The sequence below is a fragment of the Nerophis ophidion genome, linkage group LG02 (assembly GCF_033978795.1).
Source record: "Nerophis ophidion isolate RoL-2023_Sa linkage group LG02, RoL_Noph_v1.0, whole genome shotgun sequence".
Classification (NCBI taxonomy): domain Eukaryota; kingdom Metazoa; phylum Chordata; class Actinopteri; order Syngnathiformes; family Syngnathidae; genus Nerophis; species Nerophis ophidion.
The window spans coordinates 69,061,561-69,087,226 of NC_084612.1; the positions used below are offsets into that span (position 1 = coordinate 69,061,561).

The 25,666-nt window shown below is 42.3% G+C and overlaps 1 protein-coding gene across 1 annotated transcript in view; it reads left to right on the plus strand.

Annotated features, from left to right (window-relative positions):
* The window catches only part of LOC133544296 (cadherin-22-like), a 589,788-nt gene that overhangs the window by 555,427 nt on the left and 8,695 nt on the right, over nt 1–25,666 (plus strand). Inside the window, exons 13-14 of the mRNA XM_061889489.1 lie at nt 735–884; nt 1,108–1,209. Coding sequence (XP_061745473.1) covers nt 735–884; nt 1,108–1,209 — 252 coding nt within the window. The remainder of the gene's footprint in view (nt 1–734; nt 885–1,107; nt 1,210–25,666) is intronic.

Sequence of the window (25,666 nt, forward strand, 5' to 3'; positions counted from 1 at the left end):
GTTAACATAATACAATAGGAATAAAAAATGTATTGTATGTCACGTTTCTAAAGGTTTGTATAACCTAAAATAAAATTGTTATTGGTTTAACCTGTTTTCTTGACTGTTTTGAGTGCATTTACACAGTACGGGTCAAAACGACCCGCAACATAATCAATGTAATTTTTTTTCCAACATAATACAAGGGTTGACATAATACAATTGGAATAAAAAATGTATTGTATGTCACTTTTCTAAATGTTTGTATAACCTAAAATAAAATTGTTATTGGTTTAACCTGTTTTCTTGACTGTTTTGAGTGCATTTACAAAGTACGGGTCAAAATGACCCGTAACATAATCAATGCTATTTTTTCCCAACATAATACAAGGGTTAACAATTGGAATGAAAAATGTATTGTATGTCACTTGTCTAAATGTTTATGTAACCTAAAATAAAATTGTTATTGGTTTAACCTGTTTTCTTGACTATTGTGAGTGCATTTACACAGTACGGGTCAAAACAACCCGCAACATAATCAATGTCATTTTGTCCCAACATAATACAAGGGTTAATTGAGGTAGCCAGGGACTGCAGATGGAAATGAGCCATTTAGCTATAATCTGGTACAGAACATATCTATCTGTCTTTGAGCTTAATGTTTCTGTGCATTGTCCCTTCAAATAAATACTAAACTAACTATCAATGACTGATCCGCATCTCCATTGCATGAACCCCCCCCCCTTCCCCCCCAGACACCACCGCTGGCATCCGGACGCAGCGCTCGGGCTTCAACCGCCACGAGCAGAATGTCTACTTCCTGCCCATCCTGGTGGTGGACAGCGGCCCCCCCTCCCTCAGCTCCACGGGCACCCTGACCATTCACATCTGTGGCTGCGACACAGGTGTGCACGAGACCATTAACAGCAATCACCATCATCATCAACGCCGGGAGGTCATCTGTGTTGTTTGGGTTTGCTGACGGTATTTGCGAACCCCCTATCACCTCAACCCTCCAAAAAAAATGCATCGAGAGCCACACCGGATGGCTTTTAATCAGCGTACCGGATGCTGTTTTTCCGATCTACACTAATGTTATCTCTTTTTTTTTTTTCCCGCCCCACATAGAGGGAGCCATCCAGTCCTGCAATGCCACCGCCTACGTAATGAGTGCAGCTCTGAGCCCGGGGGCGCTTATAGCTCTGCTGGTGTGCATGCTCATCCTTATAGGTAAGCAGATGGATGAATGGGTGAATGGAGTTATGAATGTATGGACTGCACAAGGGGATACATGCATGTGTGTCTTTTAGAAATCAGGTCAGCTACTTGGCTGGGGGGCGGCATAGCTGGGTTGGTAGAGTTGCCGTGCTAGCAACTTGAGGGTTGCAGGTTCGATTCCCGCTTCCGCCGCCATCCTAGGTACTGCCGTTGTCTCCTTGGGCAAGGCACTTTGCCCGCCTGCTCCCAGTGCCACCCACACTGGTTTAAATGTAACTTAGATATTCGGTTTCACTATGTAAAGCACTTTGAGTCACTAGAGAAAAGCGCTATATAAATATAATTCACTTCACTTCACTTATCAGCTATGAAGGTTTTATACCGGCAAAAATCGGGCTGTCAAAGTTAAGGCAGAAATGGACAAAAAAAGGCGACGTTATACAAACCCCGTTTCCATATGAGTTGGGGAATTGTGTTAGATGTAAATATAAACGGAATACAATTTCAACCCATATTCAGTTGAATATGCTACAAAGACAACATATTTGATGTTCAAACTTGCAAATAATCATTAACTTTAGAATTTGATGCCAGCAACACGTGACCAAGAAGTTGGGAAAGGTGGCAATATATACTAATAAAGTTGAGGAATGCTCATCAAACACTTATTTGGAACATCCCACAGGTGTGCAGGCTGATTGGGAACAGGTGGGTGCCGTGATTGGGTATAAAAACAGCTTCCCATAAAATGCTCAGTCTTTCACGAGAAAGGATGGGGCGAGGTACACCCCTTTGTGAGCAAATAGTTAAACAGTTTAAGAGCAACGTTTCTCAAAGTGCAATTGCAAGAAATTTAGGGATTTCAACATCTACGGTCCATAATATCATCAAAAACTTCAGAGAATCTGGAGAAATCACTCCACGTAAGCGGCATGGCCGGAAACCAACACTGAATGACCGTGACCTTCGATCCCTCAGACGGCACTGTATCAAAACCCGACATCAATCTTTAAAGGATATCACCACATGGGCTCAGGAACACTTCAGAAAACCACTGTCACTAAATACAGTGTGTCGCTAAATCTGTATGTGCAAGTAAAGCTCTACTATGCAAAGTGAAAGCCATTTATCAACAACATCCAGAAACGTCGCCGGCTTCTCTGGGCCCGAGATCATCTAAGATGGACTGATAAATAGATAGATAGATAGATATATAGATAGATAGATAGATGGATGGATAGATAGATGGATAGATAAATAGATAGATAGATAGATAGATAGATAGATAGATAGATAGATAGAAAGATAGATAGATAGATAGATAGATAGATAGATAGATAGATAGATAGATAGATAGATAGATAGATAGATAGATAGATAGATAGATAGATAGATAGATAGATAGATAGATAGATAGATAAATGGATGGATGGATGGATGGATGGATGGATGGATGGATGGATGGATGGATGGATGGATGGATGGATGGATGGATGGATGGATGGATAGATAGATAGATAGATAGATAGATAGATAGATAGATAGATAGATAGATAGATAGATAGATAGATAGATAGATAGATAGATAGATAGATAGATAGATAGATAGATAGATAGATAGATAGATAGATAGATAGATAGATAGATAGTACTTCATTGATTCCTTCAGGAGAGTTCCTTCAGGAAAATTAAAATTCCAGAAGCAGTGTACAGAGTTGAGATCAATTTTAAAAAAGTAAAAAAATAAATAATGGGGGTTTAAATGGAAACAAAATAGAGAAATATTACAATAAGAATAAAAAATAAAAATCAACAATTGGAATAAAAATAGAACAGTAAAATAAGAATATAACCAGAAAAAGTAGGCAGTAGTGAGCATGTTATGAAAACGTATATCACTGTTATTGTTTTGCATCCCCTGTCATCCTAGTACCCCCTGCCCCCCCCCCCCCCCCCCCCCACCCCAGACAGGAGTTGTACAGTCTAATGGCGTGTAAGACAAAGGAGTTTTTGAGTCTAATGATGCAAAGTGTAAAAGTGTTCTGTGGTCTGAGGAGTCCACATTTCAAATTGTTTTTGGAATTATTCGACATTGCGTCATCCGGAGCAAAGGGGAAGCGAACCATCCAGACTGTTATCGACGCAAAGTTCAAAAGCCAGCATCTGTGATGGTATGGGGGTGCATTAGTGCCCAAGGCATGGGTAATTTACACATCTGTGAAGGCACCATTAATCCTGAAAGGTACATACAGGTTTCGGAACAACATATGCTGCCATCTAAGCGCCGTCTTTTTCATGTACGCCCCTGCTTATTTCAACAAGACAATGCCAAGCCACATTTAGCACGTGTTAAAACATTGTGGCTTCGTAAAAAAAAGAGTATGAGTACTTTCCTGGCCCGCCTGCAGTCCAGACCTGTCTCCCATCGAAAATATGTGGCGCATTATGAAACGTAAAATAGGACAGCTGAGACCCCGGACTATTGAACGACTGAAGCTCTACATACAACAAGAATGGGAAACAATTCCACTTTCAAAACTTTAACAATTAGTTTCCTCAGTTCCCAAACGTTATTTGAGTGTTGTTGAAAAAAAAGGTGATGTAACACAGTGGTGAACATGCCCTTTCCCAACTACTTTGGCCGTGAAATTCTAAGTTAATTATCAATGCCAAAAAAATTTAAGTTTATGAGTTTGAACATCAAATATCTTGTCTTTGTAGCATATTCAACTGAATATGGGTTGAAAAAGATTTGCAAATCATTGTATTCCGTTTATATTTACATCTAACACAATTTCCCAACTCATATGGAAACGGGGTTTGTACAATTGTGAGCTGAATGGTTAAAAACAAGATCATAGTAAAAGTGAAGTCATCATTCGGTCAGAGGCTCGGATCCAGTGCATGCCAATATGCACTTTTTTTTTTTTTTTTTTTTTAATATGTTACTGTTCCGTCTTCCTTCCTGCTCCTGGCAGCACGGCACAGCAGACAGCACCGCCGTCTCAGCGGTGGGCGCGCGTTGGCTCGCTGAGAGGCGTGATTTAATAGGAAATAAAATGAAGGAAAGATGACTTTAATTTACACTCACTGTAATCATGTTTTTACTATTCAGCTCACAGTTCTTAAGAAAGTCATGTATTCTTAAAAACGGATCCAAAAGCGAGGGGGGTGAACTGGCTGCTGCAGCAACTTGTAGGACAGTGATCGTGATGTTCATATGTGACACAATCATGTAGTAAGAGCGCATACTAATCTAATCTTCACATACACTTGTGAAGATTAGATTAGATTAGATAGTACTTTATTTATTCCGTCAGGAGAGTTCCTTCAGGAAAATTACAATTTTCAGCACGATCCCATTCAAGATCAAACAAACATTACAGGGAGACAGAACAGGATCGCTGACGGGTGTGCCGGCTTCCAGCGCCCCTTACAAAAAAGATGAGATACAGGTAAACAAATAAAATAAAATAATCGGTCTTAGCCTGGGCCCTGGAGAGGGGGTGCAGACTGAGGCCAAGGGAAAAAAAACAACTCATAGCCATAGCACACATCCCGCTTACATGTGTGTAAGAGGGAAACATCAAACTTCAAAGAACACAGAGGACATCAAAGACATTAAAGCAGCGGATACAACCAGACACTTCTACATACAGCTATGAATAAAAAGTAAAAGAAACATATCCACTGTGGTGGCCTCTGCGGTGGTCCAGGCCATCGTCCGCCAGAGTGGAGGGAGCATGGCCAGAGACAGGAGCAGACCCAACAAAGCCACCAAGACAACCGTCTCCACTCTCGGCCAGTGTCCAGTCCGCATGGATATAATAGGATATAATGTTATGGCTGTCTTGGAGTTTCCTATCATTTCTACAACTCTTGTTTTTTTTTTTTTGTGATAGAGTGATTGGAGCACATGTTGGTCACGAAAAAACATTCATTGGTATCGATACCGATCCGATCCGATACCGGCCAGTATCGCCGATACCGATACCGAAAGTGTCATCATCTGATGGGGGGTGGGGGGGACTTCAGGGTATCGATACTTTTGACAAACTAATTTGTACTTTTGCCTTTATTAATAGATTATTATAATAATACAACACAGGACAACGATTTAAGTCCAAAAATAAAATATGTGAGTGTGAATGTTGTCTGTCTATCTGTGTTGGCCCTCCGATGAGGTGGCGACTTGTCCAGGGTGTACCCCGCCTTCCGCCCGATTGTAGCTGAGATAGGCGCCAGCGCCCCCCGCGATCCGAAAGGGAATAAGCGGTAGAAAATGGATGGATGGATGGATGCCTCTGTGTTTTTTATACACTTTGATTTCTATTTTACTGTTTTAATTGATTTTACCCTTTAAAATGGTTTTTAATCATATTTGTTTTTGTATTTTTTTTATTGGTTTTATATATATTTTTTTTTTACAATTGTTTTTAACACGGCTGTGCAGCACTTTGGAAACGTTATTGTTGTTTAAATGAGTTATATAAATAAAGTGGATTGGATTGGATTGGATATCAATAGCAATAAAGTAATGCAAATAAGGTGCAAACAACTACTGAACCTGTCTTGTTGCCTCAAAACACACAAACACTTAAGGTAAATAACACAACTCTAGTTATTGAACAAAGTTGTCAACATGAACACAAAACAAAAGAACTGAGAAATTCAAATACAAAAGTAATAATATAAATTACAATAAAGTATTCAGTTTAGAATTTTGGCCCATTCTGTATTTGAGTTGTCCTTTGTCGCCGACTGTTCGTAACTTTTATGGACAGAATTTCTAGGCGCAGTCAAGGCGTTGAGGGGGATCCGGTTTGGTGGCTGCGGGATTAGGTCCCTGCTTTCTGCAGATTATATGGTTCTAATGGCTTTATCTGGCCAGGATCTTCAGCTCTCACCGGATCGGTTCGCAGCCGAGTGAGAGTGGGATAAGAATCAGCAAGTTCCCGCCCAGAAAAGGGTGGAATGCCCTCTCCGGGTTGGGGAAGAGACCCTGCCCTAAGGGGAGGACTTCAAAAAAGTACCGGTCCCCTACTCCCCCTTGTCGTGGTCACGTTGTGTCATTGCTGGTTCACGAACCGAGCAGCATGTTCGGCAGCGCACAATCAGAGATCAGAGAGTATGGGGTATCGGACTGTCTGATTGTGGCGGTCCGTTCCTTATATGATCAGTGTCAGAGCTTGGTCCGCATCGCCGGCAGTAAATCGGACCCGTTTCCAGTCAGGGTTGGACTCCGCCAAGGCTGCCCTTTGTCGCCGACTGTTCGTAACTTTTATGGACAGAATTTATAGGCGCAGTCAAGGCGTTTAGGGGGATCCGGTTTAGGCTTCTGCTTTCTGTAGATTATATGGTTCTAATGACTTTATCTGGCCAGGATCTTCAGCTCTCACTGGATCGGTTCGCAGCCGAGTGAGAATGGGATGAGAATCAGCGAGTTCCCGCGCAGAAAAGGGTGGAGTCCCCTCTCCGGGTTGGGGAGGAGACCCTGCCCTAAGAGATAAGAGAGTATGGGGTATCGGACTGTCTGATTGTGGCAGTCCGTTCCTTGTATGATCAGTGTCAGAGCTTGGTCCGCATCGCCGACGGTAAGTCGGACACGTTTCCAGTCAGGGTTGGACTCCGCCAAGGCTGCCCTTTGTCGCCGACTGTTCGCAACTTTTATGGACAGAATTTCTAGGCGCAGTCAAGGCGTTGAGGGGGATCCGGTTTGGTGGCTGCGGGATTAGGTCCCTGCTTTTTGCAGATTATGTGGTTCTAATGGCTTTATCTGGCCAGGATCTTCAGCTCTCACCGGATCGGTTTCGCAGCCGAGTGAGAATGGGATGAGAATCAGCAAGTTCCCGCCCAGAAAAGGGTGGAGTCAATCAATCAATCAATCAATGTTTATTTATATAGCCCCAAATCACAAATGTCTCAAAGGACTGCACAAATCATTACGACTACAACATCCTCGGAAGAACCCACAAAAGGGCAAGGAAAACTCACACCCAGTGGGCAGGGAGAATTCACAATCAGTGGGACGCCAGCGACAATGCTGACTATGAGAAACCTTGGAGAGGACCTCAGATGTGGGCAACCCCCCCCCTCTAGGGGACCGAAAGCAATGGATGTCGAGCGGGTCCAACATGATACTGTGAAAGTTCAATCCATAGTGGCTCCAAGACAGCAGCGAGAGTCCCGTCCACAGGAAACCATCTGAAGCGGATCAGCAGCGTAGAGATGTCCCCAACCGATACAGGCGAGCGGTCCATCCTGGGTCCCGACGAGCGGTCCATCCTGGGTCTCGACTCTGGACAGTCAGTACTTCATCCATGGTCATCGGACCGGACCCCCTCCACAAGGGAGGGGGGGACATAGGAGAAAGAAAAGAAGCGGCAGATCAACTGGTCTAAAAAGGAGGTCTATTTAAAGGCTAGAGTATACAAATGAGTTTTAAGATGAGACTTAAATGCTTCTACTGAGGTAGCATCTCGAACTGTTACCGGGAGGGCATTCCAGAGTACTGGAGCCCGAACGGAAAACGCTCTATAGCCCGCAGACTTTTTTTGAGCTCTAGGAATCACTAATAAGCCGGAGTCTTTTGAACGCAGATTTCTTGCCGGGACATAGGTACAATACAATCGGCAAGATAGGCTGGAGCTAGATCGTGTAGTATTTTATACGTAAGTAGTAAAACCTTAAAGTCACATCTTAAGTGCACAGGAAGCCAGTGCAGGTGAGCCAGTACAGGCGTAATATGATCAAACTTTCTTGTTCTTGTCAAAAGTCTAGCAGCCGCATTTTGTACCAACTGTAATCTTTTAATGCTAGACATGGGGAGACCCGAAAATAATACGTTACAGTTATCGAGACGAGACGTAACAAACGCATGGATAATGATCTCGGCGTCTTTAGTGGACAAAATGGAGCGAATTTTAGCGATATTACGGAGATGAAAGAAGGCCGTTTTAGTAACGCTTTTAATGTGTGACTCAAAGGAGAGAGTTGGGTCGAAGATAATACCCAGATTTTTTACAGAGTCACCTTGTTTTATTATTTGGTTGTCAAATGTTAAAGTTGTATTATTAAATAGAGGCCGGTGTCTAGCAGGACCGATAATCAGCATTTCCGTTTTTTTGGCATTAAGTTGCAAAAAGTTAGCGGACATCCATTGTTTAATTTCATTAAGACACGCTTCCAACTGACTACAGTCCGGCATGTTGGTCAGCTTTAGGGGCATGTAAAGTTGGGTGTCATCAGCATAACAGTGAAAGCTAATACCGTATTTGCGTATGACGTCACCTAGCGGCAGCATGTAGATGCTGAAGAGTACAGGGCCAAGGACCGAACCCTGGGGAACTCCACACGTTACCTTAACATAGTCCGAAGTCACACTGTTATAGGAGACGCACTGCATCCTATCAGTAAGATAAGAGTTAAACCATGACAGGGCTGAGTCTGACATACCAATTCGTATTTTGATACGCTCTAATAAAATATTATGATCGACGGTATCGAAAGCAGCGCTAAGATCGAGGAGCAGCAACATAGATGACGCATCAGAGTCCATCGTTAGCAATAGATCATTAGTCAATTTTGCGAGGGCTGTCTCAGTCGAGTGATTTGCCCTGAAACCGGATTGAAAGGTTTCACATAGATTGTTAAACGCTAAGTGCTCATTTAGCTGCTCTGCAACAATTTTTTCGAGGATTTTCGAAATAAAGGGAAGGTGAGACACCGGTCGGTAGTTTACCATGAGGTCAGGATCGAGGTTAGGTCTTTTAAGGAGAGGATGAATAACCGCTTTTTTGAATGCAACGGGAACAGTGCCCGAGGAAAGTGATAAGTTTATAATATTTAGCACTGATGGACCTAATAATACAAAAAGCTCCTTGATAAGTTTCCCAGGAAGTGGGTCAAGTAAACATGTTGTTTGTTTTATTCCATTTACACGTTGTAACAATCCTTCTAATGTTATTTCATCAAAACGAGAGAAACTATTTTGGATATTTGCAGTATCCGCCGTATATACAATCGTATCCGTGTTACTATAACCCCGTTGTAGCTGGGACGCATTGTCTTTAATCTCCTTTCTAATAAGTTCAATTTTCTTATTAAAGAACTTCATAAAGTCATCTGCCGAATGGGTGGAGCTACTGGAAGGAGTCCCTTGTTGGGTTAGCGATGCTACTGTACTAAACAAAAATTTTGGATCGTTTTTATTAATGCGGATGAGATTTGAGTAATAATTAGTTTTATCTAAGGTAAGCATGCGTTTATAAGTTATTAAACTATCACTCCATGCTTGATGGTGCACCTCAAGTTTAGTCGTGCGCCATTTGCGTTCCAGCTTTCTACATAATAATTTCTGAGCTCTAGTTTCTTCAGTAAACCATGGCGTACGCCTTTTTGGAGCCTTTTTTAACTTCAGCGGTGCTATACTATCAATGGTTTCGCGCAGGGCGTTGTTAAAATTGTTAGTGAGGTTATCAATAGAGCCCACATACTTTGGGAACGGTGCCATTACCGAGGGCAGTAGGTCCGCAAGAGTCGTCGTTGTGGCAGCATTAATGTTGCGGCTGCTATAGCAGTTATTATTCTTATTAGCTTGCCGAACATGAGTCTGAACTTCGAATTTTATAAGGTAATGATCGGACATTACTTTAGTATACGGGAGTATCGTAACTTTGGAGACGGTGATACCTCTGACAAGCACTAGGTCTATCGTATTGCCGCTGCGATGCGTCGGTTCATTTATTATTTGTGTAAGACCACAGCTATCAATTATAGTCTGGAGCGCCACGCACGGTGGGTCCAATGGGGTATTCATATGGATATTAAAGTCCCCCATTATAATTATATTATCGGCGTGCGTCACTAGATCAGCAACAAACTCTGAGAATTCACTAATAAAGTCCGAATAGGGCCCTGGGGGGCGGTAGATAACGGCCAGGCACAGAGGCAGAGGTGTGGCAGACTTCATAGAAAGCACCTCAAACGATTTTTATTTATTATTTAAGTTAGGACTAAAGTTAAAGTTTTCGTTGTATATTAGTGCGACACCCCCTCCCCTTTTGAGGTGACGGGCAATATGCGCATTCGTATAGTTAGGAGGGGATGCCTCATTTATCGCAAAAAAGTCGTCTGGTTTAAGCCAGGTTTCGCTAAGACCGATGACGTTAAGGTTGTTGTCTCTAATGACCTCATTGACTAATAACGTTTTGGGAGACAAAGATCTGATGTTTAGAAAGCCCATATTATAGGTAGTGGGCTGTTTTAAGGAGTTGTTGATGAAATTATTCGTCGTAGCAATATTAATAATGTTGCGTTTACTATGCGCAGTGTACTTAAAATAATTACGACCATATCTAGGAATTGATATGACGGGAATTTTCAGATTGTCTACTTGGCGCTGCGATAAACTGAACGCATCATAATTTGCCACCTCAGTAGAACGCATGTCTAACTCTGACGTAGTCATAGACACAGTAGAAAAAACATTTTGTGAGTTGTGTATTATTCTACGAAAATTGCTATGTGTACAGGGATCATCCAGCCTGGCGCTGGCTAGTTCTAACTTAACTGACTCCACACCCAGGCTAGCAGGCTCTGTAATTGCCTGTGACCGGGCTTGCTCTAGTGCAGTTAGTCAAATGTGGCTCAATGCGAAGTCTATGTTCCGAGACAAGAGGATAGCGCCTTCCTGGTTAGGGTGAAGGCCGTCTCTCCTCAGCAAGCCAGGTTTTCCCCAGAAAGAGGGCCAATTATCAATAAACGTAAATCCCTGTTGTCTGCAGAAGCTATCCAGCCACCTGTTAAGAGAGACTAATCTGCTATATCTCTCATCAGTGCCCTCTCCGGGTTGGGGAGGAGACCCTGCCCTAAGTGGAGGAGTTCAAAAAAGTACTGGTTCCCCACTCCCCTTGTCGTGGTCACGTTGTGTCATTGCTGGTTTACGAACAGAGTAGCTTGTTCGGCAGCGCACAATCAGGGATCAGAGAGTATGGGGTATCGGACTGTCTGATTGTGGCGGTCCGTTCCTTGTACGATCAGTGTCAGAGCTTGGTCCGCATCGCCGGCAGTAAGACGGACCCGTTTCCAGTCAGGGTTGGACTCCGCCAAGGCTGCACTTTGCCGCCGACTGTTAGTAACTTTTATGGACAGAATTTCTAGGCGCAGTCAAGGCATTTAGGGGGATCCGGTTTAGGCTTCTGCTTTCTGTAGATTATATGCTTCTAATGACTTTATCTGGCCAGGATCTTCAGCTCTCACTGGATCGATTCGCAGCCGAGTGAGAATGGGATGAGAATCAGCAAGTTCCCGCACAGAAAAGGGTGGAGTGCCCTCTCCGGGTTGGGGAGGAGACCCTGCCCTAAGAGATCAGAGAGTATGGGGTATCGGACTGTCTGATTGTGGCAGTCCGTTCCTTGTATGATCAGTGTCAGAGCTTGGTCCGCTACGCCGGCAGTAAGACGGACACGTTTCCAGTCAGGGTTGGACTCCGCCAAGGCTGCCCTTTGTCGCCGACTGTTCGCAACTTTTATGGACAGAATTTCTAGGCGCAGTCAAGGCGTTGAAGGGGATACGGTTTGGTGGCTGCGGGATTAGGTCTCTGCTTTCTGCAGATTATGTGGTTCTAATGGCTTTATCTGGCCAGGATCTTCAGCTCTCACTGGATCGGTTTGCAGCCGAGTGAGAATGGGATGAGAATCAGTGGGTTCCCGCCCAGAAAAGGGTGGAATGCCCTCTCCAGGTTGGGGAGGAGACCCTGCCCTAAATGGACGAGTTCAAAAAAGTACCGGTCCCCCACTCCCCTTGTCGTGGTTACGTTGTGTCATTGCTGGTTCACGAACGGAGCAGCATGTTCGGCAACGCACAATCAGAGATCAGAGAGTATGGGATATCGGACTGTCTGATTGTGGCGGTCCGTTCCTTGTATGATCAGTGTCAGAGCTTGGTCCGCATCGCCGGCAGTAAGTCGGGCCCGTTTCCAGTCAGGGTTGGACTTCGCCAAGGCTGCCCTTTGTCGCCGACGGTTCGTAACTTTTATGGACAGAATTTCTAGGCGCAGTCAAGGCGTTGAGGGGGATCCGGTTTGGTGGCTGCGGGATTAGGTCTCTGCTTTCTGCATATTATGTGGTTCTAATGGCTTTATCTGGCCAGGATCTTCAGCTCTCACTGGATCGGTTCGCAGCCGAGTGAGAATGGGATGAGAATCAGCAAGTTCCTGCCCAGAAAAAGGTGGAATGCCCTCTCCAAGTTGGGGAGGAGACCCTGCCCTAAGTGGAGGAGTTCAAAAAAGTACCGGTCCCCCACTCCCCTTGTCGTGGTCACGTTGTGTAATTGCTGGTTTACGAACAGAGCAGCATGTTCGGCAACGCACAATCAGAGATAAGAGAGTATGGGGTATCGGACTGTCTGATTGTGGCGGTCCGTTCCTTGTATGATCAGTGTCAGAGCTTGGTCCGCATCGCCGACAGTAAGTCAGACCCGCTTCCAGTCAGGGTTGGACTCCGCCAAGGCTGCACTTTGTCGCCGACTGTTAGTAACTTTTATGGACAGAATTTCTAGGCGCAGTCAAGGCGTTGAGGGGGATCCGGTTTGTTGGCTGTGGGATTAGGCTTCTGCTTTCTGTAGATTATATGGTTCAAATGACTTTATCTGGCCAGGATCTTCAGCTCTCACTGGATCGGTTCGCAGCCGAGTGAGAATGGGATGAGAATCAGCAAGTTCCCGCGCAGAAAAGGGTGGAGTCCCCTCTCCGGGTTGGGGAGGAGACCCTGCCCTAAGAGATCAGAGAGTATGGGGTATCGGACTGTCTGATTGTGGCAGTCCGTTCCTTGTATGATCAGTGTCAGAGCTTGGTCCGCATCGCCGGCAGTAATACGGACACGTTTCCAATCAGGGTTGGACTCCGCCAAGGTTGCCCTTAGTCGCCGACTGTTCGTAACTTTTATGGACAGAATTTCTAGGCGCAGTCAAGGCGTTGAGGGGGATCCGGTTTGGTGGCTGCGGGATTAGGTCTCTGCTTTCTGCAGATTATATGGTTCTAATGACTTTATCTGGCCAGGATCTTCAGCTCTCACCGGATCGGTTCGCAGCCGAGTGTGAAGCGACTGGGATGAGAATCAGCAAGTTCCCGCCCAGAAAAGGGTGGAGTGCCGTCTCCGGGCTGGGGAGGAGACCCTGCCCTAAGTGGAGGAGTTCAAAAAAGTACCGGTCCCCCACTCCCCTTGTCGTGGTTACGTTGTGTCATTGCTGGTTCACGAACGGAGCAGCATGTTCGGCAACGCACAATCAGAGATCAGAGAATATGGGGTATCGGACTGTCTGATTGTGGCGGTCCGTTCTTTGTATGATCAGTGTCAGAGCTTGGTCCGCATCGCCGACGGTAAGTCGGACCCGTTTCCAGTCAGGGTTGGACTCCGCCAAGGCTGCCCTTTGTCGCCGATTCTAACTTTTCATAACTTTTAGGGACAGAATTTCTAGGCGCAGTCAAAGTGTTGAGGGTCTCTGGATCTTCAGCTCTCACTGGATCGGTTCGCAGCCTATTGTGAAGCGATTGGGATGAGAATCAGCAAGTCCGAGTCCATGGTTCCCGCTCAGAAAAGGGTGGAGTGCCCTCTCCGGGTTGGGGAGGAGACCCTGCCCTAAGTAGAGGAGTTCAAGTACCTCGGAGTCTTGTTCATGGGTGAGGGAAGAGTGAATAGTGAGATCGACAGATACGGCGTCTTCAGTAATGCGGACGTTGTATCAATCCGTTGTGGTGAAGAAGGAGCTGAGCCGGAAGGCAAAGCTCTCAGTTTACCGGGGCAAAGAGGGTAGAACGGCCGTGCCAGAAACCTGAGGGTTGCAGGTTCGCTCCCCGCCTTTTGACATCCAAATCGCTGCCGTTGTGTCCTTGGGCAGGACACTTCACCCTTGCCCCCGGTGCTGCTCACACTGGTGAATGAATGATGAATGAATGATTGGTGGTGGCCGGAGGGGCCGTAGGCGCAAACTGGCAGCCACGCTTCCGTCAGTCTAGATGTAGCTTATCACCACCAGGTGTGAATGAATGATGGGTTCCCACTTCCCTGTGAGTGTTTTGAGTGTCTAATAATAGAAAAGCCCAATATAAAGCTAATTCATTATTATTATTACTGGTTGATCTATGTTCCAATTCTCATCTATAGTCATGAGCTGTGGGTCATGACTGAAAGGACAAAATCATGGGTACAAGCGGCCGAAATGAGGTGTTTCAGGCACGTCCAACCAGTAGAAGGCGTCGGGGAAGACCCAGGACATGTTGGGAAGACTATGTCGGAGAGTTGGCCTGGGATATCCCCCGGCAACAACTGGACAAAGTGGCTGGGGTGAGGAAAGTCTGGGCTTCCCTGCTTAGGCTGCTGCCCCCGCGACCTGTCCTAGAATATGCGGAAGAAGATGGATGGCTGGATGGATTAGTTTATTTGGAATTTTATGCTTGCAAAATGTTTCAAAAATGTGGCAAAAAAGACCGAGAAAGTTGAGGAATGCTCATCAAACACTTATTTGGAACATCCCGCAGGTGAACAGGCTAATTGGGAACAGGTGGGTGTCATGATTGGGTATGAAAACAGCTTCCCAAAAAATGCTCAGTCTTTCACAAGAAAGGATGGGGCGAAGTACACCCCTTTGTCCACAACTGCGTGAGCAAATAGTCAAACAGTTAAAGAACAACGTTTCTCAAAGTGCAATTGCAAGAAATTTAGGGATTTCAACATCTACGGTCAATGATGTCATCAAAAGGTTCAGAGAATCTGGAGAAATCACTTCACATAAGCCGCATGGCCGACACCAACATTGAATGACCGTGACCTTGCACTGTATTAAAAACCGACATCAATCCCTAAAGGATATCACCACACGGGCTCAGGAACCACTTTCACTAAATACAGTTGGTCGCGACATCTGTAAGTGCAAGTTAAAGCTCTACTTTGCAAAGTGAAAGCCATTTATCAACAACATCCAGAAATGCCGCCGGCTTCTCTGGGCCCGAGATCATCTAAGATGGAAAAGTGGAAAAGTGTTCTGTGGTCTGACGAGTCCACATTTCAAATTGCTTCTCTGCTAAGGCTGCTCTCCCCGCGACCTGTCCTAGAATATGCGGAAAAAGATGGATGGCTGGATTGATTAGTTTATTTGGAATTTTATGCTTGCAAAATGTTTCAAAAATGTGGCAAAAAAGACCGAGAAAGTTGAGGAATGCTCATCAAACACTTATTTGGAACATCCCGCAGGTGAACAGGCTAATTGGGAACAGGTGGGTGTCATGATTGGGTATGAAAACAGATTCCCAAAAAATGCTCAGTCTTTCACAAGAAAGAATGGGGCGAAGTACACCCCTTTGTCCACAACTGCATGAACAAATAGTCAAACAGTTTAAGAACAACGTTTCTCAAAGTGCGTTTGCAAGAAATTTAGGGATTTCAACATCTACGGTCCATAATGTCACCAAAAGGTTCAGAGAATCTGGAGAAATCACTCCACATAAGCGGCATGGCCGGAAACCAACATTGAATGACCTGACCTTGCACTGTATTAAAAACCGACATCAATCTCTAAAGGATATCACCACATGGGCTCAGGAACCACTTTCACTAAATACAGTTGGTCGCTACATCTGTAAGTGCAAGTTAAAGCTCTACTTTGCAAAGCGAAAGCCATTTATCAACAACATCCAGAAACGCCGCCGGCTTCTCTGGGCCCGAGATCATCTAAAATGGAAAAGTGGAAAAGTGTTCTGTTGTCTGACGAGTCCACATTTCAAATTGCTTCTCTGCTAAGGCCTCTGTCCCCGTGACCCGTCCTAGAATATGCGGAAGAAGATGGATGGCGGGATGAATTATCTTATTTGGAATTTGATGCTTGCAAAATGTTTCAAAAATGTGGCAAAAAAGACTGAAAAAGTTGAGGAATGCTCATCAAACACTTATTTGGAACATCCCGCAGGTGAAGAGGTTAATTGGGAACAGGTGGGTGTCATGATTGGGTATAAAAACAGCTTCTTAAAAAATGCTCAGTCATTCACGAACAAGGACGGGGCGAAGGTCACCACTTTGTCAACAAATGCGTGAGAAAATTGTCGAACAGTTTAAGAACATTTCTCAACGAGCTATTGCAGGGAATTTAGGGATTTCACCATCTCAAAAAGACAGCCAAAAGAGGTCGGTGGATGAGAATAAATCTAAATGTAAAATAGAGTGTAGAAATGCACCTAATTGCAGGAAATTTAGTCTTGACTGTCAAAATTTTCTTTCTGGGTTTGCGTAACAGCACTTTGCACTGAATTAATTTTTGCATTTTTTTCCTCAGTTGGACAATGTGCTTTTAATGTCGGTCCCTCACGCAATTGAGTTTGACTCTCTTTTCGACGGCACTCCAATATCTTTTACATCTTTTGGGTTGCCATGAGCACCAATTTGTTTTAAAAGGCACCACATCTACTGAACAGATTATATTCAGTTGCATATATTTATAATAAACAAAGCAGAGGTTTTCAACATTTTCCATGCAAAAGTCCCTGGAACTAACGGAGAGATGAAACGGGGCGCCCCTACTTATATATTTTGTGCAATACTGTGTCATAATTAAACTGATCCTCAGGGTTCCTTGTAATTGTGTAATTCTCCCCCTAAAATATCAATAAATGAACTCCTAAGTCACTCAGAGTAGACACAGAACACTTGCAGGATGTATAAAACATGGTATGCAGATAAAAAAGATCGAATAGACAACATCAATTACAACAAAACAAATCTTTATGAAAGCCACTTTCTCAGACGATTATTTGTCTCTTTGAGTTTCACAATAAAAGCACGGACAGACATTCCCAGACATACATATATAAAATAGAATAGAATAGAGTTGTATTGTCATTTTTACAGTGGACGGGTTCAAAGAACAACGGAATTGGACCTGGTGCATACACAATAATGTAGTAATATAAATACTAAAGTAAGCGGTTTAGCTCGGTTGGTAGAGCGGCCGTGCCAGCAACTTGAGGGTTGCAGGTTCGATTCCCGCTTCCGCCATCCTAGTCCCTGCCGTTGTGTCCTTGGGCAAGACACTTTACCCACCTGCTCCCAGTGCCACCCACACTGGTTTAAATGTAACTTAGATATTGGGTTTGTAAAGCGCTTTGAGTCACTGGAGAAAAAGCGCTATGTAAATATAATTCACTTCACTAAAAGAAAAAAGATATATACCTACACATATATGTATACATCCACATACCCATACACATGATAGATAAACATTTACATACACATACACACATATATATACATGCATAAACATATACATATATGTATGTATATATGTATATATATATATATATATATATATATATACATACATACATACATACATATATGCATGTATATATGCGCATACGTATTTATTTATATATATATATATATATATATATATATATACATATATATATATATATATATATATATATATATATCCATCCATTTTCTACCGCTTATTCCCTTTTGGGGTCGCGGGGGGCGCTGGCGCCTATCTCAGCTACAATCGGGCGGAAGGCGGGGTATATTTATATATATATAAAAATACATATGCGCATATATACATGCATATATGTATGTTTGTATGTATATATATATATATATATATATATATATATATATATATATATATATATATATGCATAAAAAGAAGATATATAACTACACATATGTATACATCCACATATGCATAAACATGATATATAAACATATATATATACACATACAAATATACACATACACATGTATGTATACATACATAAACATATATATATATATATGTATATGTATATATATATATATATATATATATATATTACCTTTTTAAAATGTTGTCGCAGGCCAGTCTTCTGTCAAATTATGTAACAGCTCAAAATCAACGACCACTATGGCGTTCATGAACATTAATTCTCTTTATCTATAATGACAGTCACGAAGATAAGAAATAAGTAACCCATTTGCAGCTAATATTGGTGGCCGTTTTTTTTTCCCCTCCCCCGAGCTTTTTGTCATGTTCATTTTCACCTTCACGGCAGACTGCTGCAAGGGAGACATAATGACTAAAACGGACTAAAAAGTGATATTACTGTAATATGAGTTGGTGCAGATGACCTGTGGAGAAGAACTTCTCCTGTGTGAGCCATCCGACTTGAAATAATGAGTTCAGAAAGCTCGCTGCCTCTTTGGCACAGCAGTGTGGCGTACACAAGCGTTTGTATTCTTTAGATCAACGTTAATGTGCATTTAAATATATGTGCATTTGTGGGAAAATAAAACAAGTTCTGATGAAGACTTCTGATGTACAAAGCCCGTTTCCATATGATTTGGGAAATTGTGTTAGATGAAAATATAAACGGAATACAATGATTTGCAAATCCTTTTCAACCCATATTCAGTTGAATGCACTACAAAGACAAGATATTTGACGTTCAAACTAATAATTTTTATTTTTTTTGCAAATAATGATTAATTTGGAATTTCATGGCTGCAACACGTGCCAAAGTAGTTGGGAAAGGGCATGTTCACCACTGTCTTACATCACCTTTTCTTTTAACAACACTCAATAAACATTTGGGAACTGAGGAAACTAATTGTTGAAGCTTTGAAAGTGGGATTGTTTCCCATTCTTGTTTTATGTAGAGCTTCAGTCGTTCAACAGTCCGGGGTCTCCGCTGTCGTATTTTACGCTTCATAATGCACCACACATTTTTGATGGGAGACAGGTCTGGACTGCAGGTGGGCCAGGAAAATACCCACACTCTTTGACTACAATGCCACGCTGTAGTAACACGTGGCTTGGCATTGTTTTGCTGAAATAAGCAGGGGCGTCCATGATAACGTTGCTTGGATGACAACAGATGTTGCTCCAAAACCTGCATGGACCATTCAGCTTTAATGGTGCCTTCACAGATGTGTAAGTTACCCATGCTTTGGGCACTAAAGTACCCCCATACCATCACAGATGCTGGTTTTTGAACTTTGCGCCTATAACAATCCGGATGTTTTTTTTCCTCTTTGTTCCGGAGGACACCACGTCCACAGATACCGAATATAATTTGAAATGTGGACTCGTCAGACCACAGAACACCTTTCCACTTTGCATCAGTCTATCTTAGATGAGCTCGGGCCCAGCGAAGCCGGCGGCGTTCCTGGGTGTTGTTGATAAATGGCTTTTGCTTTGCATAGTAGAGTTTTAACTTGCACTTACAGATGTAGCGACCAACTGTAGTTACTGACAGTGGTTTTATGAAGTGTTCCTGAGGCAATGTAGTGATATATTTTACACACTGATGTCGGTTTTTGATGCAGTACTGCCTGAGGGATCAAAGGTCCGTAATATCATGGCTTACATGCAATGATTTCTCCAGATTATCTGAACCTTTTGATGATTTTACGGACTGTAGATGGTAAAATCCCTGAATTCCTTGCAATAGCTCTTTGAGAAATGTTGTTATAAAAGTTTTTGACAATTTGCTTACAAATTGGTGACCCTCGCCCCATCCTTGTTTGTGAATTACTTAGCATTTCATGGAAGTTTCTTTTATACCCAATCATAACGCCCACCTGTTCCCAATTAGCCTGCACACCTGTGGGATGTTCCAAATAAGTGTTTGATGAGCATTCCTCAACTTTATCAGTATTTATTGCCACGTTTCCCGACTTCTTTGTCACGTGTTGCTGGCATCAAATTCTAAAGTTAATGATTATTTGCACAAAAATATATATATTTATCAGTTTGAAGATCAAATATGTTGTCTTTGTAGCATATTCAACTGAATATGGGTTTGAAATGATTTGCAGATCATTGAATTCCATTTATATTTACATCTAACACAATTACCCAACTCATATGGAAACGGGGTTTGTAGAATATTACAACAAATTTACGTAATTTACCTTTTAGCTGCATTAAAAATCAATGCGTCACACAGCCCTGTAGAAGTTTTAATATGTCCAAACATATTGCTGGGTGTTGTGGCCAAACAGCTCAATTTTTGTTTCATCTGACATCACATTGACCAAGGCAAGACCTTCTGGAGGAAAGTTCTGTGGTAACATGAAACAAAAATTGGAGCTGTTTGGCCACAATACCCAGCAATATGTTTGGAGGAGAAAAGGAGGAGGCCTTTAATCCCAGGAACAACATACCTACTGTTAAGCATGGTGGTTTGGAGGATTTCCTACGAATTTTTCAGGACAACCTAAAATCATCTGATCTCAAGCAGTCAGCCAGTACAGCAGTTTTTAGGAACCAATGAAAAAGGAATGTGAAAATAATAAATTCTACTAGCCCTGTTTATCTCTGTGTGCCATGTATTCTTATTTAAGAAACGAAGATCTCATGACACATTCATTCCTTGAATTTGTGTCATTAATTCGGGCCATATGAACCCTCTTCCTACTCTCCTTGGGCGAATGAGTGTATTGTGGCCAAAAAGCTAAATTTTTGTTTTTTCTGACCACAGAACTTTCCCCCAGAAGGTATTATCTTTATCCATGTGATATCAGATGAAATACAAATGTTGCTGTTTATCCACAATACCCAGCAATATGTTTGGAAGAGAAAAGGTGAGGCCTTTAATCCCAGGAACACCTTACCTACCGTCAATCATGGTGGTGGTAGTATTATGCTCTGGGGCTGTTTTGCTGCCAATGGACAATGGGACAATGAAAAAGGAGGGTTACCTCCAGATTCTTCGGGACAAACTCAAATCGTCAGCCCGGAGGTTGGGTCTTTGGCATAGTTGAGTGTTCATACAGGACAATGACTCCTAACACACGTCAAAAGTGGTAAAGGAATGGCTAAATCAGGTTAGAATTAAGGTTTTAGAATGGCCTTCCCAAAGTCCTGACTTAAACGTGTGGACAATGCTGAGGAAACAAGTTCATGTCCACCAATTTTGTCAAGAGGAGTAGTCAAAAATTCAAGCAGAAGCTTGTGGATGGCTACCAGAGTGCCTTATTAGAGTGAAACTTGCCAAGGGACATGTAAGCAAATATTAACTTTGCTGTTTGTATACTTTTGCCCCAGCAGATTTGGTCACATATTTAGTAGACCCATAAAACAATCATAAAAGAACCAAACTTCATGAATATTTTTTCGTGACCAACAAGTATGTACTTCGATCATTCTATCACAAAAAAATATGAGTTGTGGAAATTATAGGAAACTGAAGACAGCCATGACATGATGTTCTTTACAAGTGTATGTAAACTTTTGACCACGACTACAAGTACAAAATAAACCACATGATGTTAGTGCATTAGTCGAGGAAAATGATCAAACTACATAAATAAAATCCTGTAATTTGATTTTGATGTATATATTTTTTTATCTGGATAGTTTGGAAGTGAACACCAGTGAGTTGACTGATGAACATTATCACATCATTTATTAAAAAAATATTAATAAGGACAAATAAAGTATATATACTATTAACCGCAACAAAACTTTACAAGATTATAATTTGCACAATTTCAGAATGTGCTTGTTATATTTTTAAACAAAGAAAACAATCTGAAGTTGTCTTTATTTATAAGTTATCGCGCCGTGATTTTACCAGTCCGGCCCACTTGGGAGTACATTTTCCTCCATGCGGCCCCTCGATCTAAAATGATTTTGACACCCCTGTTCTACATGGACGTTGAAATGCTCGCAAGTAAAAACTTTTCTGTGTAAGTGTCAGGTTCTAACACTGATGACATCTATTAAACAAGACACGAGGCAAGGAATCGAACAGAAAAATAATTTAATTTAGACTCAGATCTGAGGAGGGACATGGCCACTGTACTCCCTGTACAGTCCTGCACCACACTCTGACGAAAAAGGTTTACGTCTCCTCTTTTATTTAAATATTCAATGTTTACGCAACAAATGGGGTGTATGTAAACTTTTAACCACGACTACATGTACAAAATAAACCACATGATGTTAGTGCATTAGTCGAGGAAAATGATCAAACTACTTAAATAAAATCCTGTAAATTGATTTTGATATATATATTTTTTTATCTGGATAGATTGAAAGTGAACACCAGTGAGTTGACTGATGAATATTATCACATCATTTATTAAAAAAAATATTAATAAGGACAAATAACATATATATACTATTAACCGCAACAAAACTTTACAACATTATAATTTGCACAATTTCAGAATGTGCTTGTTATATTTTTAAACAAAGAAAACAATCTGAAGTTGTCTTTATTTATAAGTTATCGCGCCGTGATTTTACCAGTCCGGCCCACTTGTGTGTAGATTTTCCCCCATGCGGCCCCTCGATCTAAAATGATTTTGACACCCCTGTTCTACATGGACGTTGAAATGCTCGCAACTAAAAACTTTTCTGTGTAAGTGTCAGGTTCTAACACTGATGGCATCTATTAAACAAGACACGAGGCAAGGAAACAAACAGAAAAATAATTCAATTTAGACTCAGATCTGAAGAGAGACATGGCCACTCTACTCCCTGTACAGTCCTGCACCACACTCTGACGAAAAAGGTTTACGTCTCCTCTTTTATTTAAATATTCAATGTTTACGCAACAAATGAGGTGTATGTAAACAGTCATTGTTTTTGGTCACATTGAAGACAAAAGAAGAGAATGCCTCGGGCTTGGGCTCGTCCTGGATTCAGTTTTGGCAGGTCTTTGAGGAGTATAGATAACCCATCCCGTGTCATTCCAAAGTACACAGCGGAATCTTCCAAGACTTTGCTTGGTGCAACAAAGACAGCTCTCATCTGTTAGCGGAAAGTTTTTTTAATAATTTACGTACAAATTTTCTAACAGTAAGCCTAATCGCTCATTAAGTTCCTTTCACCTGAACGACAGGACGACCCTGTTGCTCTGTATCCCGGCCATCCACGCCTTTCCGGGAGCTGCTTCTAATGAGACGGATTATAAATATGTCTCCATTAAGCAGAACATCTTCTCGGGAGCAGAGCATCATTTATTCATCAACTTTTAAAAAGCATCGACAAACACGTTGTGCACACATCAGAGGCAAGCCGGGCTGTGTGTTAACACGCTCTGAAAAGAATCTGCCAGGCTTTTCAGATGCGTGAAACAAACTGAGCGCGTGCAGTAAAAATGTGTCACGTGACCAATTTAAAGGGTGGCACAGTAAGAGGTTCTTGTTTATTTTGTGCCAAAGCCACACCGTGTGATCCTTTGGTCAGCTTTAAGTTAAAAGTTGAACTACCATAATCATCACACACAAGAAATTATTCTCTGCTTTTGACTCATCACCCTTTATCACCCCCTGGGAGGTGAGGGGGGCAGTGAGCAACAGCAGTGGCCACGCCCGGGAATCATTTATGAGGATTTAACCTCCAATTCCAACCCTTGATATTGAGTGCCAAGCAGGGAGGTAATGGGTCCCATTTTTAAAGTCTTTGATATGACTCGGCCGGGGTTTGAACTCCCAACCTACCGATCTCAAGGCGGACTCTCTAACCACCAGGCCACTGAGCAGGTAAGGGTATATAAAATATAATATATATATATATATATATACATATATGTATATATGTATATATATATATATATATATATATATATATATATATATATATATATATATATATATATATATATATATATATATATATATATATATATATATATATATATAGAGTAAGTAATATAATATGTAACTATATTATACACTCCACTAGCAGCAACCCCCCACCCCCCACCCCCACCCAGTGTGTCGGTAAGGTGGGCTGGGGTGTAAAGTATATCCAGGAAGTGTCATGGATGCAAAGGATTTGCGGTATTTGTTGTGTTGCGTTTATGTTGTGTTACTCTGAGGATGTTCTCCCGAAATGTGTTTGTCATTCTTGTTTGGTGTGGCTTCACAGCGTGGCGCATACTAGTAAGACTGTTAAAATCGTTTATATCACAACCGTCAGTGTACTCTGTATCACCCAGTATGCCTTTCAATCTTGTACGTGTATCTGCGGTTGGTATATGTTGTTGAAGGTGTCCGAGGCAATGGTTTCACAGCACGCCCTTATTCCCGTTATCTGAATGAGTACCATTGGATTTCGCGAGAACGTTGGCAGCTCCCATTACCTTCTTTACTTTGTGACATGGATCAAACTAGCTCTTATAGTGGTAAAGGTCGTCGACTCCGGATATATAACAACGGGCGGGTGGCGGGCGGTTGCGGTTCTGATAAAATGTTGGTTCGGGTGGATGGCGGGTGGATGACGACTTTAGTGATGCGGTTGGGGATGATATAATTGTCTATCCGCGCATCTCTTATATATATATATATATATATATATATATATATATATATATATACATATATATAAAATTTTAACAAAAAAATTACATTTTAAAATAACCTAAAATTTAAGTTAAATACCATTTCCAAAATATGTCAATAATAGTATTATTTATTTTCTATTGCTTATTCCCTTTAGGGTTGCGGGGGGGCGCTGGTGCCTATCTCAGCTACAATCGGGCGGAAGGCAGTGTACACCCTGGAAAAAGTCATCTTAAATATAAAACTTAAAATTTAAAAATATTTTCTCAAAAAAAAAATACAATTGAAAAACTTTTTCCTAAAACATGTTTTCTGTTTATGCGACCAATTTCGCAAAAATAATGAGAAATTTAAATCGGTATCCAGACCTAAAGGAAACGTTCCATCGAGTCCAAACACACACCTTTAGACTATAACTACGCAAATTAGCTCACTGTATTCCTCACTTATATGCACGATTGCAGTGTGGAAATTGTCAACATGCACACACACACACACTAAAGCAACTTAAAACAGGAACATTGCCTCTCTGGAGCTCGGACCACTTCCCTATTACATCAATTGTCGGCTGATGAGCAAAATGAAAACAAATTCCCCCCTAATTAGCTTACAAACAAACAGTAAGGGTCCCCTCCATCAGTCCATTTACCGGCCCGACGTAATGAACCCACGCTGCATCAGCATCTGCATGCATCCATTCCAATTAACTCCCATCTGCTGGCCGTGAACTTCCAGCGAGGGCCAACCCGGCGCAGCCTGGGGGCGAATTAACCGTCTTGTCAGGAGTGCTTATCGCAACATCTGCACACACGGGAGCGGGGGGGTGGAGGGAACAGCTACATGTGGTTGCTACACAGGTGAAAACCGTTGTATTAATGTTGCCAGGGGCGTGCTAATCTCCAAGTTAAATGGCTTTTCAACCGCGTCCGTGCGGCTAACGGGCGCCGACCCGCGCCTGTTATCGGCAAGGTTATCCCGCTGTTTGCACAAGAAACATCCCGACATGCGGCCTCCTGACATGTCCTTCGTTAGGGCTGAAACCAACGCTCAAAACTTAGTATGCACGGAGGTGTGCGCTGCAATATATACCAAGTGAATTGTGAAGGGAATTATATTTATATAGCGCTTTTCTCTAGTGACTCAAAGCG